The 14,580-nt window shown below is 40.3% G+C and overlaps 1 protein-coding gene across 1 annotated transcript in view; it reads left to right on the top strand.

Moving 5' to 3' along the window:
- The window catches only part of LOC133980677 (probable asparagine--tRNA ligase, mitochondrial), a 42,304-nt gene extending 33,080 nt beyond the window's left edge, over positions 1–9,224 (top strand). The window contains exons 9-17 of the mRNA XM_062419450.1: positions 4,072–4,099; positions 4,144–4,365; positions 6,213–6,808; positions 7,555–7,652; positions 7,817–8,096; positions 8,246–8,336; positions 8,485–8,587; positions 8,719–8,841; positions 8,954–9,224. Coding sequence (XP_062275434.1) covers positions 4,072–4,099; positions 4,144–4,365; positions 6,213–6,808; positions 7,555–7,652; positions 7,817–8,096; positions 8,246–8,336; positions 8,485–8,587; positions 8,719–8,841; positions 8,954–9,097 — 1,685 coding nt within the window. The 3' untranslated portion in view covers positions 9,098–9,224. The remainder of the gene's footprint in view (positions 1–4,071; positions 4,100–4,143; positions 4,366–6,212; positions 6,809–7,554; positions 7,653–7,816; positions 8,097–8,245; positions 8,337–8,484; positions 8,588–8,718; positions 8,842–8,953) is intronic.
- Positions 9,225–14,580: the final 5,356 nt, after the last annotated feature.

Consider the following 14,580-nt stretch of genomic DNA (forward strand, 5'->3'; position numbering starts at 1 on the left):
GTATTTTCTATTTTTATATCTTATTTCAGATTAGATTATCATATGTCCTTCTCTAATTCTAGCCGGACTGAGAGGAAATGAGCACCCTACAAAGACGTTCTTGTCTTTCGTGATCTAGCAGGGTTCTAATTTTGGCCCCCTGAGACAAGCAGCCGGCTTCTATTAGATTATGGCCACAGAGCAGATGAGACAGTAGGTGATGTATTACAGAGCATAATTGGAAAATTGCTCATGAACTTAGTTGCTCTTTGACCCAGAAAAGCCATATGTTGTTCACCAACCAAAAGGGTCTTTTAGTGCATCGTTGTTGATACTCTTATGTTTGTTTCAAGCTGAGGAATGTCATGGGAAAAATGCTTTGTCTCTTTTAAATGCTTGTTTGATGTTAAGGTTTCAGCTTAGTTTAAGATAAAATAGTTTATGGTAATGATATCAGACTCATCAACTGTATTAACTATAATTAGCCTTAATTTTATTTGGGCCAGCCCCACCAGACTTTTTTGGTAAGATGTAATATAATTATTTCTCACTTTGATTAATAAATATTGTACCACCTAACATTGAGTGTTGCATTACAGTAGCCAGTGGAGGAAATATTACTAGAGGCACCAGTTTTTTTTTATTTTCTACTCTTTTCTCTGTTTCTGTGTTATGGTTCTACTGAGTTGATGGAATCGCTTCCCAGTGGTAACATACATCATCAGACCCATTAGTGTCAGTGATGAACCATGTAGGCTATTCCACCAGCAGGCTGGATCAGTCGTCTTTCATCTCATTCTGATTCTGACAGTCATGTGCAGTACTTAATCAAACATCATTTAAGGCACACAGAAAAGCATGTTCATATGTACACACACCCCCATCAGAATGAATGAGATTACATTTTGCTTTTTACTTTTGAAGTTTTGTTGTCTCCTCTGCATTAATGTCATCAAGCCTGCTTGTATTTTTCCATGCAGCTCTCCACTCTGGCAGGGGGGAGGAACTGTCTTTCTACAACAAATCAATATATCTACCCATGTTAGTGGGCCTAGTTCTCACCACACTGGATGAAAGCTTTTACAAAGCTTTTTGTGGAGAAAGGAGATGATGCCTAACCAGCCTAGGGAGAGTGGAATCACTCAGAACAATGGTGTAATTGAGGATCACTGGGGGGAGTCCCTGCCTGTGTGGCTGTGGGCCCGGGCATCTCACTGATGTCCACTGGCTTGGAGACCCCACAGCAGAGGCCTTTTCCCCCTCAGGCATGGATGTGACCTCATTCAGCTAAATGGGCTCCAGAATACCCCGCCCTTCAACCACCCCACAAGCATACACACACTACATTTGTGTGTGTTTTCTGGTTGTCACAGTGGCTGTGGTCCCTCTGTATGGTTAGCTCACATCATGAGTCATGGAACATTGTCCTCTTCTTAAAGAGCAGTTTGACCCCTGAGATGCCTTTATAAAGGTCTGATAGAGGAGGAAGAGGATAGTCGAAGAAAGAGAAAAGGCATGTGTGTCCCTTTAGAAAAAAGCAAAAACATAGGACGTTACTTTTCAGATTCATATTTAAATTAGTTGTTTAGCTGATAGGCATTCATTAGTTGAATTCTATGATTAATTGATAATGAACATAATCATTACTTGCAGCCCCGTTTGAGATTGTTTTATCTCCTCTTTGTTATATCAATATCATGTCAAATCTTGCACTTGCCATACAGTGAGAGGGAGGTTCGTTTTTGGAAAGAGTCAATTAAATTCAATTATGCAAAGTGCTTTACATAATAATAAAATAAAATGTGCTAACATAAACATACATACAGTACATCCATACATTCATGCACATACATAGACACATACAAACACATATTGAGTTCCTTCAAGAAAATGCGTGACTGAATAGGAAGGTTTTTAATTTGCTTTTTAAAGAACAGTGCAAGTCTAGTCTAGCAAGTCTAAGATGAGTATGATTAGTAGATTAGTAGGAAACTGTTCCATTCTTTAGATGCATGAATGCTAAATGCTATTTTGATTTTGAAAATGCTCTAGGCACGTGGAGGAGATTGCCACTTTGTGACCTGAGAGATTTGTTGGGGTTGTATACTGATAGCATGTCTGATATGTACTGTGGAGCCATACCATTAAGTGCTTTGTACACCAAAAGGAGAATGAATTGTATTCTGAAGACAAAAGGGAGCCAATGAAAGTTTCAGAGGATTCGAGTTATGCGGTCTGATTTTTTGTTTTTATGGTGCTCTGGTTAGTACTTGTATGGCTCTGGATTTGAGATAAATTGTAATCTATGGATGTTTTGGTTGGAAGGCATATGAAGAGGGAATTGCAATAATCCATCCTGCTCTTGATAAATGCATGAATGAGTTTCTCTGAGTCACACTGAGAAATAAAAGCTTTGATTTTGGAGATAATTGGTAAAAGGCAACCTTGCTGATGCCATTGATTGCCATTCATGATTACCCCTAGGTTTTTGATCTGTACACTTGTTTTTAATTATCTAGATTCCAGGTACTCACAGACCAGCTACCTATTGGGTTTAGCAACCACAAACAAAATCTCAGTTTTCTCTTAGTTCAGCTCAAGGAAGTTGACAGCCATCCGGTGGTTAATTTCTTCCGAGCAGTTGACTTGCGAGTTGATGGGGTGCAAATCATCAGAGGGTAGTGAGATGAGAAGCTGTGTGTCATCGGCATAATTATGATAGCTGATGTTACGCTATTGAAGTGTAGCCAAGGGAAAGCATGTATAGGTTGAAAAGGAGAGGATCAAGGATGGAGTCTAGATGCTCCCCACACACTTATTTGTGTTTGTTGGAGAGGAAGTCTCCAAGTGTGAAAATGAAACTGTTTATGCACTGGCGAAACTGGTGAACCATTAGTGAACCATATCAGACAGACCCACCTGGTTTCTTAGCTTATCCAGCAGGATGGGCAGGACCATGATCCACTGTATCAAATGCTGATCTTAGGTCAAGGAGTATTATGACTAAATTTTTTTAAATTATCACTGTTGATTATTATGTCATTAACAACTGTTAAAAGAGCAGTTTCTGTGCTATGAGAAATGTAGAAACCAGACTTCAATTTATTGTATATATTATTACTATTTGTAAGATAGCTGTTCAGTTGCTGATATACAACCTTCTCAATAAATTTACCCAGGAAGGTGAAGTTAGAGAATGGCCTTAGTGTAATTGGGTCCATGTTACTCACGCAGTGGGAAAGATACCAGTCTGGAGAGAGTAGTTTTCTATTGAAAATATGTCATCTGTTCAAAAATGAAAAACAGATTTTAAAAAAGATGCTGGAAGTGGATCAAAGGGGCTGGTGGAGGGCTTAAGTTGACTTATAGAGTCAGTGAGATCCCTGGAATATTAAAGAGAACAATAGAGAAATGCTTGAGACCATTTACACGCAAGATGATTCGTGGAATTTTTTCCCTCTCTCCCATCAGCTAGTGTTGCACACAGCACCATGGGTCGATGGATCAGTGGGCCGCCCACTCTCTACTCCTACAGCTCAGTGTGCGCCTCCTCATTTTGGCCTCCTGCCCAGTCTATTTGCAGCATCTCCATTTCAGATTTGTCTTTTTCTTTTAAGCTTTTCAATGTAGATATCAGAGCTGTCACAAAGAAACAATAAGACTGTAAGGCCATGTTGTTCACACAGTCCCACTGTGCAAAACAATGGTCACTCAATAAAATCAAACAAAGCACACTGACCCTGGTCAAAAAGGATATCTCAGATCGTGTGCTGTTGAACCACTCACACCCTGCAGCCCAAAAAAGCAGAAGGATACTGTTTTCTCTCCTCCCTTGAGAGAGATCCCTCTTCTCTATTGATTAGTGAGCAGACTGAAAGCTACTGACTCCAAGACTCCATGCAAGGCAAGGTCATGCAAAGGCTTAAAACCATCAAATGTATTACACACTGTCCTTTGACTTCAGGGATTGTGATAACACAAGGAAAGTGTTTAAGGGATGGTTACTTGTCTAATTGTCCATAGCATGAGACTGTGCGAGATGTCTGAAGGCACCAAGAGAACTACTGCTGTATTCTCAAAACAAAGCCTAAGATAGCTTTTGTGAAAAAAACCTTTCTCAGTTAAACAATCAATAACTCTATTTCTCCTATATGCAGATGGCAGGTTACACCATATGCCCCGTTCTGTCGGAGCAGATTTCAACACCCCTATGGCTCCTCTGACTGGAGAACGAAAGTCGTCTGCCCCCATCCACTCCAGCCAGCCAGTTCTCTTCACCTTTGATGTGCCTGTGCGCCACTCACACCACAGCTCCCTGTCCAACAGTGCACCCCAGGACTACCTCCTCCTCCACCAGTGCATGAGCAGGAAGACAGAGAGTGCACGGTAAAGGTCACGACCCTCAGGCGTCCTGTGTCAGTTTCCTGTTATCCGTTAATGCAGGTCAACATACAGGTTTACAGCGCTTCCTCAGCTTAGAAGCCCCTAAGGGTTAAAACTACTGTTACAGAGGGAAAATTATCCAACTGCTTTGTGTGCATGTGTGTGTGATAGAGCATTGTGGAAAGATTATGTCTTGTACAAGAGCTCTGATTGAGGAAGTGCAAATAAAAAATGTGTTATTCTAGCTATTATTATATAACAGTGAATTGAACTCTAGTGTAAAATGAGTAATAAGATTATAAATCATGATAATCTTGAACAAATGTTTGTCTGTGTGTAGCAGGTAAGCCTAAATCCAGAGGTCAAAAAATCTTTTACCAAACTAATTTTATTTACAAAAATGTATTTTTTCCAATTCCAATAGTGCTATAAAGCAGACTAGTGATTAAACCTTTAAATAGCGAAAGGCCAAAAATGTACACTACAACATAATACTAAAATTATAGACTAACTATATACAGTATATACTATGAGTATGTCTATCTCTGCTTAATTCTCAGCAGGAGAACAAAAGGATATAGTGTTTATATTAAATGCACTCCTGAGTTTTCCATTAACATTCACCTCAGCTCCTGCTGCCATCATGTTCGCTTCCAAGAATCAAAAGGCAGCTTTAATAATGATGCCATTCAGCAGATAGCCGACACAGCAGATGATCAATGAGGTTGAGGCTGCAATTCATCACCCCTACAGGTTTAGACTCGCCCAGGGTAGAACTGCCCTCTCAGCCACACGACTTGAACATAAATCTGCTGTGTTGGACCTCTGTGAAACCCAGGAAATCAAACCTCACAATCCATCTCATCAGCTTTATGCAGATATTTCTGTCAGTCCCTCACTTGCTTTTGCTCTGTGGGTCTGCTAATTAAGACAGGCATCTGGTGGTGGGGTATGATTCACATCAGAATGAGACTCCACTAGTCTGATCACCGGTGGTATGAATTCAAAAAGCCCCCATGCAGCCACAGTGATGGAAGGCAGAGTAATTAACAAAATTATTGACTGATGATTAAAATCCTGAGGAGACAGAAAAGAGGAATTGATGGAACACAGCTCACCATCCGACATAAAAAAAAATGTAGTCATAGGAAGCAAAATGTTATGTCAATATTAATTGCATTACAATGATGCATTACTCATTCGAAATTGTTACATGTATAATCAAGATTGAATATAACCATTAGAAACCTGCAGTCTACCTAAAATGTATGCATAAAATATCTTCAATAGAGATTAGTAACAACTCATTGAGAATATCTCATCTTTGCATTGACCAACTAAGTCGGGCCTTTACTCAGCTAACTGACTAGAAATGTCTAAGCTGTAGAGTTGCTCTATTTGGCACTCAAGGTCAAGTCCTACAAAGGAGCCAGAATAAATGAGGCATGTCCCTAGGGTGCCTAACAGAGGCTGAGAAACTGTGGGAAAGGCATAGCATTTTTCCTCTTAATATGTCAACATGTCAACTGGAATGCTGGAAAACATGAAAACAAATCAGCTTATCAAGGAAATGTTAAAAAATAGGTGTAGGTACTCACCAGGTACTGATGCAGAGGTATGTTATTTTTTAAATGTATGCTTTGCTATATAGCCTTCCTCTGAAGTACTATGGTGCCATCTAGTGGCTATTTGAGCAATTACAAGAATATTTTTTAATGCCATTGTAAGAATAGGTGTTTGTCAACCACTTTTTCAGAAAGGCCGGTATAAAAGTGTGACACAGCTTTTTGTCACTGTGGATGGTATACATATAAAGTGTATATGAGTATGTCTTTATTTGTTTGTTGCAGGAGTGCCAGTTTCTCCCAAGCCACACGAAGCAATCTGTTTATGGGTAGTGACTCTGCGGTGCAGAAGCTCTCCCATGGTTTTTCTCACTGTTCAAATGGCATGGGTACTCAGATGCATGGCTTCTACAGCCTACCCAAGCCAGGAAAACACCAGTTACCAGTGCATGATGACTCTCCCCAAGAGGCATGTTATGTACTCCCACGTGGTTACAGTTCTGAGGCACCGGCTCACAGTGGTCTAGGTGAGCCGGAGCTAGAAAATGAGGAGGTTTACACCTTCAAAACACCCTGCAATGCCCTCGCCACCATGCACAGCAACGAGCGTCCAACTGACAATTATGACCTTCCGACGACACCTGGTTCCTTCTATCAAATACCCCGGACGTTTGATAAGAATCACAATGCCTTGACTCCGTCCAGCTCTGAGACCTCCGGTGCTCCTCCTCCAAGGCCCCCTAAACCTAGCCAGGGGTCAGAAGGGCAGTGGGGGAGTCCCCAGTCAGTAGGGAGCCAGAATGGAGAGATGACGCCTGCAGTGTCAGTCATCCCACGTAGGAATACTCTCCCCGCTGTCGAGAACATCAGGCTACACAGAGGTACACTGATTGCAACCTGTGGTTTAACCGATTTAACATAAATCTATAAACAGAACCTCAGTTGACTCATACAGTCATGCAATTCACCTATTTCCTGTTTTCAAATGAAAGTCTGACTTGATCAGTCCATCCTCTTGTGGTATTGCAGTGACTTTGCACTTCCTCTTCCTCCCCCCTCTTTCTCTCACTCTTTCCTTCTTCCTCTATCTCTCATTTTACTGATTTGACACTAGCAGCTGAGCAGAAACAAAGGGGCCAGTCTAGCAGACACTGTTCTGTTGAGACGCTAATGAAATTCAAGCCATACAGCCTGTTCCAGAATGCCTCGTTCCAGGCTGATAAGCAATTAAAAAAAGCACTCACAGACACAATGCATGGCCTCTCAGTTTGCTCTCTTCTCTGCTTTGCCTAGCTTATGCTCAGGCCTCGTAAAACCATAACAAAAATTGACCTGTGACCCTTGTTTGTGAGGCTACAGGCTGTTCACACACCTGTGCCACAAAGACTAATTACAACCCAATGAAGCATTTAATCAAATATCATTTCCATTCTGTGTGTTGCATTAGAAACATGAGTTTTTTTCTTGAAATGTTAAGACTTTTTGCCAAAATCAGCTTGTATTGCAATGTTTTTTGTGCAATGTCTGACTTTGTCATTGTACTATTTCACTTGAGGAGTATTTTTTTTCCCTTTTAGAGTGTAAGGCAGTGGTAAATATTGATTTCACTGCTTTGCTCTCTCCACAGGCTCCTCCTTTGAAACTAACAGCCATCACCATCCCATCCATTTCAACAACTCAGGCCAGTCCGTGGAGTCTGTCAATGATGGGTTCAGCTCATATCTGGTGAGTCACTCTCCCCTCAGTCAGACACTGTCAGAGCAAAGTCATGAACTACATAGATAGAAAAAGCATTTCTACTTATTCCAACCGAGTGTTGCATTTTCCCTGCAATTTTGAACTGGGAATGTCTAAGACAGTCATGTGCCCTCTGTCTCTGTTGACACTAGAGAACCAAAACCCCTCTGACTCGCTCAGACAGCGGCAACTCAGATGACAACTATGTGCCCATGAATCCTGGCTCCTCGCCACTCAGTGCTGCCCAAGCTGACAGTCCTAAGAATATCTACATCCCTATGAGCCCTGGGCCCCATCACTTTGATTTCCCAGGATTCTCTGCAACATTACCTGCCCGTAAGGGAAGCAGCGCATCCCTGTGTCACCGGCCCAGCCGTCTCAGTGATGTCACGCCGCCACCCATCAACCGCAACCTCAAACCTAACAGGAAATGTGAGTTTTTGACAGCAGAGTTTTCACTGGTCTGTGAATGTTCTGTGAACATCTGGATTTTCCTTTTTTTAATCACCATTTTGGTCTCAAATAAGCCACATTGTTTGACAGTGATTTTTGTTGACAGAGTCTGCTCTTGTTTTCCACAGCGAAGCCAACACCTCTTGATTTGAAGAACAATGGGATCATTGATGAGCTGCCATTTAAGAGCCCAGTCACCATGTCCTGGACACGGCCCATGTGAGTCTGATATCAGTCATTCAAGCTAGGTTACCCAAGGCCACTAACACTCACGCACACAGTTTGATTGTACAGATTGGTGTTGTATTCTGTTTTTGCCTGAGGTCAGAAGGTAGAAGCACTCACAGTCTTGTCTGCTTTGCTTCAGGGCTGCTATGAACTCCATGTCCTCCCAGCACTGTCGACCTATCTCCACACAAAGCATCACCAGCACTGACTCTGCAGACAGCGAAGAGAATTATGTGGCTATGGTAAGTCCCAGTGGCTGGAGGAGAAATCGGGAGAGCACATTGTGTTCTTTGTTTTAATGATCTACTTGTTTGCGTGCTACACTTATTCACTGCACCCTGTGCAAATGAAACATCCCTCCTGTTCCCATTAGCAGAACCCAGCGTCTACCTCGCCAGCCGTGAGTGGCACCAGCAGCCCGGCTCCTAGGAAATGCGGCAACGTGGACTACTTGGCACTGGACTTTCAACCTGGGTCACCCAGCCCACACAGAAAAGTAACCAGATGATTGTAGACTTCATTTGTTTCAGCATTTGGTATCATTTCTACCACAGTGCAGTCTTCCCTCAGGCCATAGCCTCACTCTTGCCTTATTTATTTTTTCACAGCCCTCTACATCCTCTGTGACCTCTGATGAGAAGGTGGACTATGTGCAGGTTGACAAGGAGAAGACCCAAGCCCTGCAGAGCACCATGCAGGAGTGGACCGATGTGCGACAGTCTACTGAACCTGCCAAGGGGGTCAAGTCCTGACACTGACCTGTTTAAAAAAAAAAAAAAGACAACAAAAACAAACAAATTCCAATCTTAAGACAAGCATCTCCAGTATCATGTTTCTATCAACACTGTGAATATTGGTTGGGCTTGTTTAAGACTGAAGTAATTGGACTAAAAGCCATAACCTATCCTTTGCCTGTTCTCTGTGATTATTACTACAGTGCACTGCTAACATGCAGGATATCAGGCCTTACAGGTGAAGCGCCCTGCCAAAGCTCTTCATGCAACTGTTCTAACATTGTATGGACAATTGCTATTGTGTATGAAAAATATCATTCTAACTCATCAATCCATCCTTAATACTGTAAATTGCAAGTGTTTCATCAAAGCTGTCCCACCCAACTGCCCGGCAACAGTTTGCATCTAGCAGGTAATTTAACCAATCGCTGCCATTTAAAAGAGTAGCAGAGGCTAACTGGTTGATAACCATATTAAGATACTGAAAGAGTATGCTTACTAGTCTCAGGAATGCCAAGATGCACTCTAATTTTGGCATGCAGGCAGATTTTCTCTTTTCACTTCAATCTATCATTTGTGCTGAGTCTTGCAGAAGCAGTAAAGAGATTATTTTCACTGCAGGCTATCATTTCAGCTTAGCAGTGCATGTCTGGTAAGAGGAGGGGGAGAAATACAGGCTTACAAATACGTAGAGGCCTGTGTCAGAAACCCTAATGATAACCGTACATGACTGTTGCCTCAGTTTCAATTAAGTGTGAGCCCAAACCATGTTTAAAAGCTGTCAGGCTGGATGGCAGGCCAATTATTTCAATGCAGGTACAAAGTCAGTAAATGACCAGATGTACAGAATGAAGAAAACAAGACAGATGAGAAGAAGAAGTGTCTTGTATGTTTGTAGGTTCGACCTCAGTGGTCAATTCACTTCAGGTAATATTCTAATACATTTCATTGTAAATGTAAAGTGACCAAGAAACGTAATGAGTTGGAGGAAGAACAAGCAGGACAATAAAGCAGGAGGTGTGCTTTTCAAGAAGTTGGATATGTTCTCTCTCTCTCCCCCCTCTTTATCTCTCTCTATCTCGACAGACTATAAACAAAAGCTAAGTAGAAGGAGAATAGTATATTTATGTTTTCCAGAATTCAACCATTCACTGATCTATGTCTTCGGTCTTTGATACGCCACACACTACAGCAATGTCTCTGAAGAATAATTGTTTCCTGTATGTAAATTATTAATAGAATGACATATTTGCAGTGCATCTTGTTGACTGTTAGGAATTTGGTGCACCTGTCTGACACAAAAAGTGCACTACAGTAACTTAACGTTGTGCTAGTCTTGCAAAAGCAACCTGCCATGAAGATTTGCCAGTGATCATAGTCACTTAAAAATCGTTGAGAAAAAGAATGTTTTCTTAATTTCCTAACGTTCTGTATTTGTTTGAATTGCCTTACTTTTTCATTTCAGTTAAAACTGTAAATTTTGCCTTGGAGAAATTGAATTATTCATAATGTTACTCAAGGAAGAGCCATAATGTATTTCGGACAACTGAGTCATCAGTTTGTAGTTCAACTTAAGTCCAGTATTTCATTGTGGGCTGGAACCACTGAAGGGTGAATCCCTCTTTCATCTTAATATTACTTGTGTGGCCATGCAGTGCAAGATGGTATTATTGATGATTTCATTAAGATTTACTTCTTAATGTTTTTCTACCATTTTTACTGCTTTTTGTATTCTTTTTATCATTATTTTTACTGATAAGTGTGAGCAAGTGATGGGGGTCAGCCTAAATTAAGCTAGGTTTATTACAGTGTGTGTTTTATTCCTTTTTGAATTCCCAGATTGGATTTTTATGAACCATTCATAAAATGGGTAGGCAGGCAGTTTGAGTTGCACTGGCCCTTCCCGGCTGAACTGTGATTCACAACAAGAAAAACGAGAGAGGAAAAAAAAAGACTGAAGAAAAGCCTGTCTCCCTGTCACTCTCTGAAGTGAAATGGATGTGTAATTTATTATCTAGAGAGACTTGTTGTAAGCAAAAGAGCTGTGTATGTATTGTGGTAGATTGTGATTTTTAGTATGTTAAATGACAGCCAGACTGGGCAATATGGAAAACACTGCTCAGATCTACTGTCAGACTGTCACTGGGTTGACGTACTGTACTAGTAGAGATCATTTTTTAACCACTGTTATTGCTACTACTGTAAAGCATTTGCAGATTGCTTGTGTGTTAATTTATTAATTTATTGTGTGTTTTGCAGTTGAATATTGTAAAGAGGGAAAAAAAACAACAACAACCAAACAAGGAAACCTTCTCTCTACTAACATTGATGTATGCAAACTGTCTTGATTTTGTTAAGCAATATGACAAATGATGCCAGTGTGATGGTAATGTGGTACAGTTCATTTGGGATACACAAGAATACAATACTTTGTTATTCCTGTAGTATGGTAGATTTAAACTGTGGACATAGAATAAATCAAGAAGTGAAAAATTGGTGTTAATGTTCCTCTTTAAATATAAACAAAAACACTTTATTGGCAACCATGACACCATTTCTTGTCTCTCACCAACACATTCATGGTTGGCATTGCAGTGCTCACAGGTTGAATGTCTGCTGCCCCCTGTTGTGTAGGGCAGACCCTGCATCCATTGGCATTAATAAAGTATTAGATGCAAAACTAATGTTGATTTGTTTGAGGAATCTGTGCACATGGGTTTCGAAAGATTATCCACACTACTAGTAGAATTAGACTGGAATATCCATTAACCAGTATTTTTGCCTATATTGATCATCATAAATGCATTCATAGTACAGAGAAAGGTAATCAAAACAGCATTTAGAACATAAAAGAACTACATCTGGAAATATAATTATTTCCTCCAGAAGCTCTTCAACTAGTCCTTCATTAATGAAATGAATGGTATTGTGCTTTAAGATATGACTATCATTTACCAGTAATGACCAATGACTAATGTTATTTCCCGGCTAAAAGTTTATGAGTCAACCAAGACCCTAAAAATGCAATCAAATAAAACCAGCAGTAGTCACAATCAAGTGAGTTTACAAAAAGTGGTTTGTATGTACTCATTCTGTTAAATTTGTTACTCCCACACTTTCAGGTATATTGCTATCAGGGACCAATTCCATATGAACTCGTCAAGAGTTTCTCTTAACACATGGTAGTCTTTCCAAGGGAACATGGACATACATTTTTGTTATACCACAGTAAAATATCAGGGGACTGTTTGTCCAGCCATTTTTGTTATATTGTGTGAGGCATGCAGCATACAAAGTGATTCTAAGAGTGTACCTGTACATGCCTTCATAATAAGAGTGTTAAACAAGTACAAAGTGATGTGGATATAGAGGTATATCTATCCTAAATATTTTTTAATCTTGTTTTGCACTGATAGCCAGACAATTTGATGTTTAGGGCATGGCCACTATATGTACTGCAGCTACTTTTTACATTTCAGATATAATGGGGAGCACATAGGATCATATCTACATGGAATAGCTGGGGTTACATGCAGTCTGTGAATAATCTTATATTGGGTCTCAGGATTTGTTAGAGCATGTAATTTTCTTTGCATTCATTAAAATGTTTCGCCACATCTCATCATCAAGATGGGACCCAAAATCTTCCCCCCAGGATGTTATTATTATAAATATAACTGCATTAAATATAAACTTTGTCTAGTATCTAGAAATGCATTTCTACACAATAACAGTTATAATGGATTCTCTTGTTCTAATTTTTTTTTATGATCCATAAGGACATCCTTTCAAAATTATGTCTGTAGGTTAGTTAACTTTTGCAAGTTTTACATAAGAGCTTCTCTGTATTTTCTTTTCCTGTTAGAGTTTTTGTATGACAAAATAAAATCTACCAGGTATGTAGAACAGGATTCTACATCCATGCCCAACAGCATTTTTATATTCCAGAGATCTTAATTTTTTATCAGAGCATTAAGATATTTATCTAAATTTGCAATTAGTTATGATATTGTCGCTCCAAGGACTGAAACATTATTCACTTAGAAAGTGTCTCAGTGTATCTCAGTGTATAAATCATGAATTTAAGGCACTTTAGAGCTTTAGAGCATCACCCATTGTTGTCCTTGTGTGCTCATGATAATGAACCTTGTGACTCTTAAGCAGAAAATGATATCCAACTACTAAGCTGAGCTACATCAGCCATAAGCAATTAAATTAAAGCATGGGCTGCAGGTATTGTCAAGTGACTTCAAGAATGTCAGTGGAAGTCAGTTAGTAGCAGCTTACCAGTGTCTGACAGGTGGGAATGAGGCCAACCTCCAGGTCAGCAAGGCGGTTCCCAAGACGGTAGCTCTCGTTGTGAAAAGTGAAGCCCATGCAGAAATGACTTAAACCCACGGATGGATTATAAGCATTGATGTAGGCTATTCATTACAGCAAAATGTTTTTTTTTGTAAATTATATTTGTACTTAAACGATAAAGCAAGGTACACTTTAGGGCATGGCTACCTTGAATGACAAGATCACTACCAAGGCAACAACGTAGCCAACATGGCGTAATCACAAATGCACAGAGTATGTGTAGCTGTTGCTGTTTCACAGTGTGTTTTCATTTCATGAAAGTTAATTGTAACATTATGATCACCTAAAATGTCGTCAGCGTTTGGTTGTACAAAACGCCATCTAATTATCACTGATAACCATAGCCAATACATGTCCCGTGCTAACCTAGCTAGAAATAGTGTCAGTGCTCTGCAAATTATGGTTCTGGCTACAAAAATCAAAGATGGTGACGGTCAAATTGCCAAACTCGTGACTTCAGAACGGCAGTCCATAAACCGCTGAGTACGTCCTTTTTTTCTTCTTTTTTTTTTACAGTCTAGAAATTGTCCCTGCAGAGCTAACAGGTTGACCGCAATGACCAATCTGCCTGTTCCTGACAGAGTGGCATATGGGGCGGGATGCTTAAATCCCTATTTTTAATGACCGTGGCTCGAATGTAGCTAGAGCAGGGCGTCCACTAATCGGAAGATCAGTGGGTCGATCCCCGGCTCCTCCAGTCTGCATGTTGAGGTGTCCTTGGACAAGATACAAAATCCCCAATTGGTCCTGAAGACTGCGCCATCTGTGTTTGAGTGCCTATGAATGAGTATTAGATTAGATCTCCTGATGAGTAAATTGGCACCTTGCATGGCAGCCTTTGCCATCAGTGTATGAGTGTGTGTGTGAATGGGTGAATGTTGGCATGCAGTGTAAAGTGCTTTGAGTGGACAGAAGACTAGAAAGGCACTATATAAATGCAGTCCATTTGCCATTAGTCATTGCTGTTTAACTGGGCAGCATTGCAAGTGAGTGTTTCACAGGTTTGATTTCCTGTTTGGCTATTTCTGTGTGGAGTTTACATGTTTTCTCCATGCTGCGCTTTCCTCCTGCTCTACAAAAACATGCATCTTGTTTCTGTAAATGACTGCTTTTCCAATTTAAGTGTTCATCTACTATAT

Source organism: Scomber scombrus, chromosome 5 (assembly GCF_963691925.1).
Source record: "Scomber scombrus chromosome 5, fScoSco1.1, whole genome shotgun sequence".
Taxonomy (NCBI): Eukaryota; Metazoa; Chordata; class Actinopteri; order Scombriformes; family Scombridae; genus Scomber; species Scomber scombrus.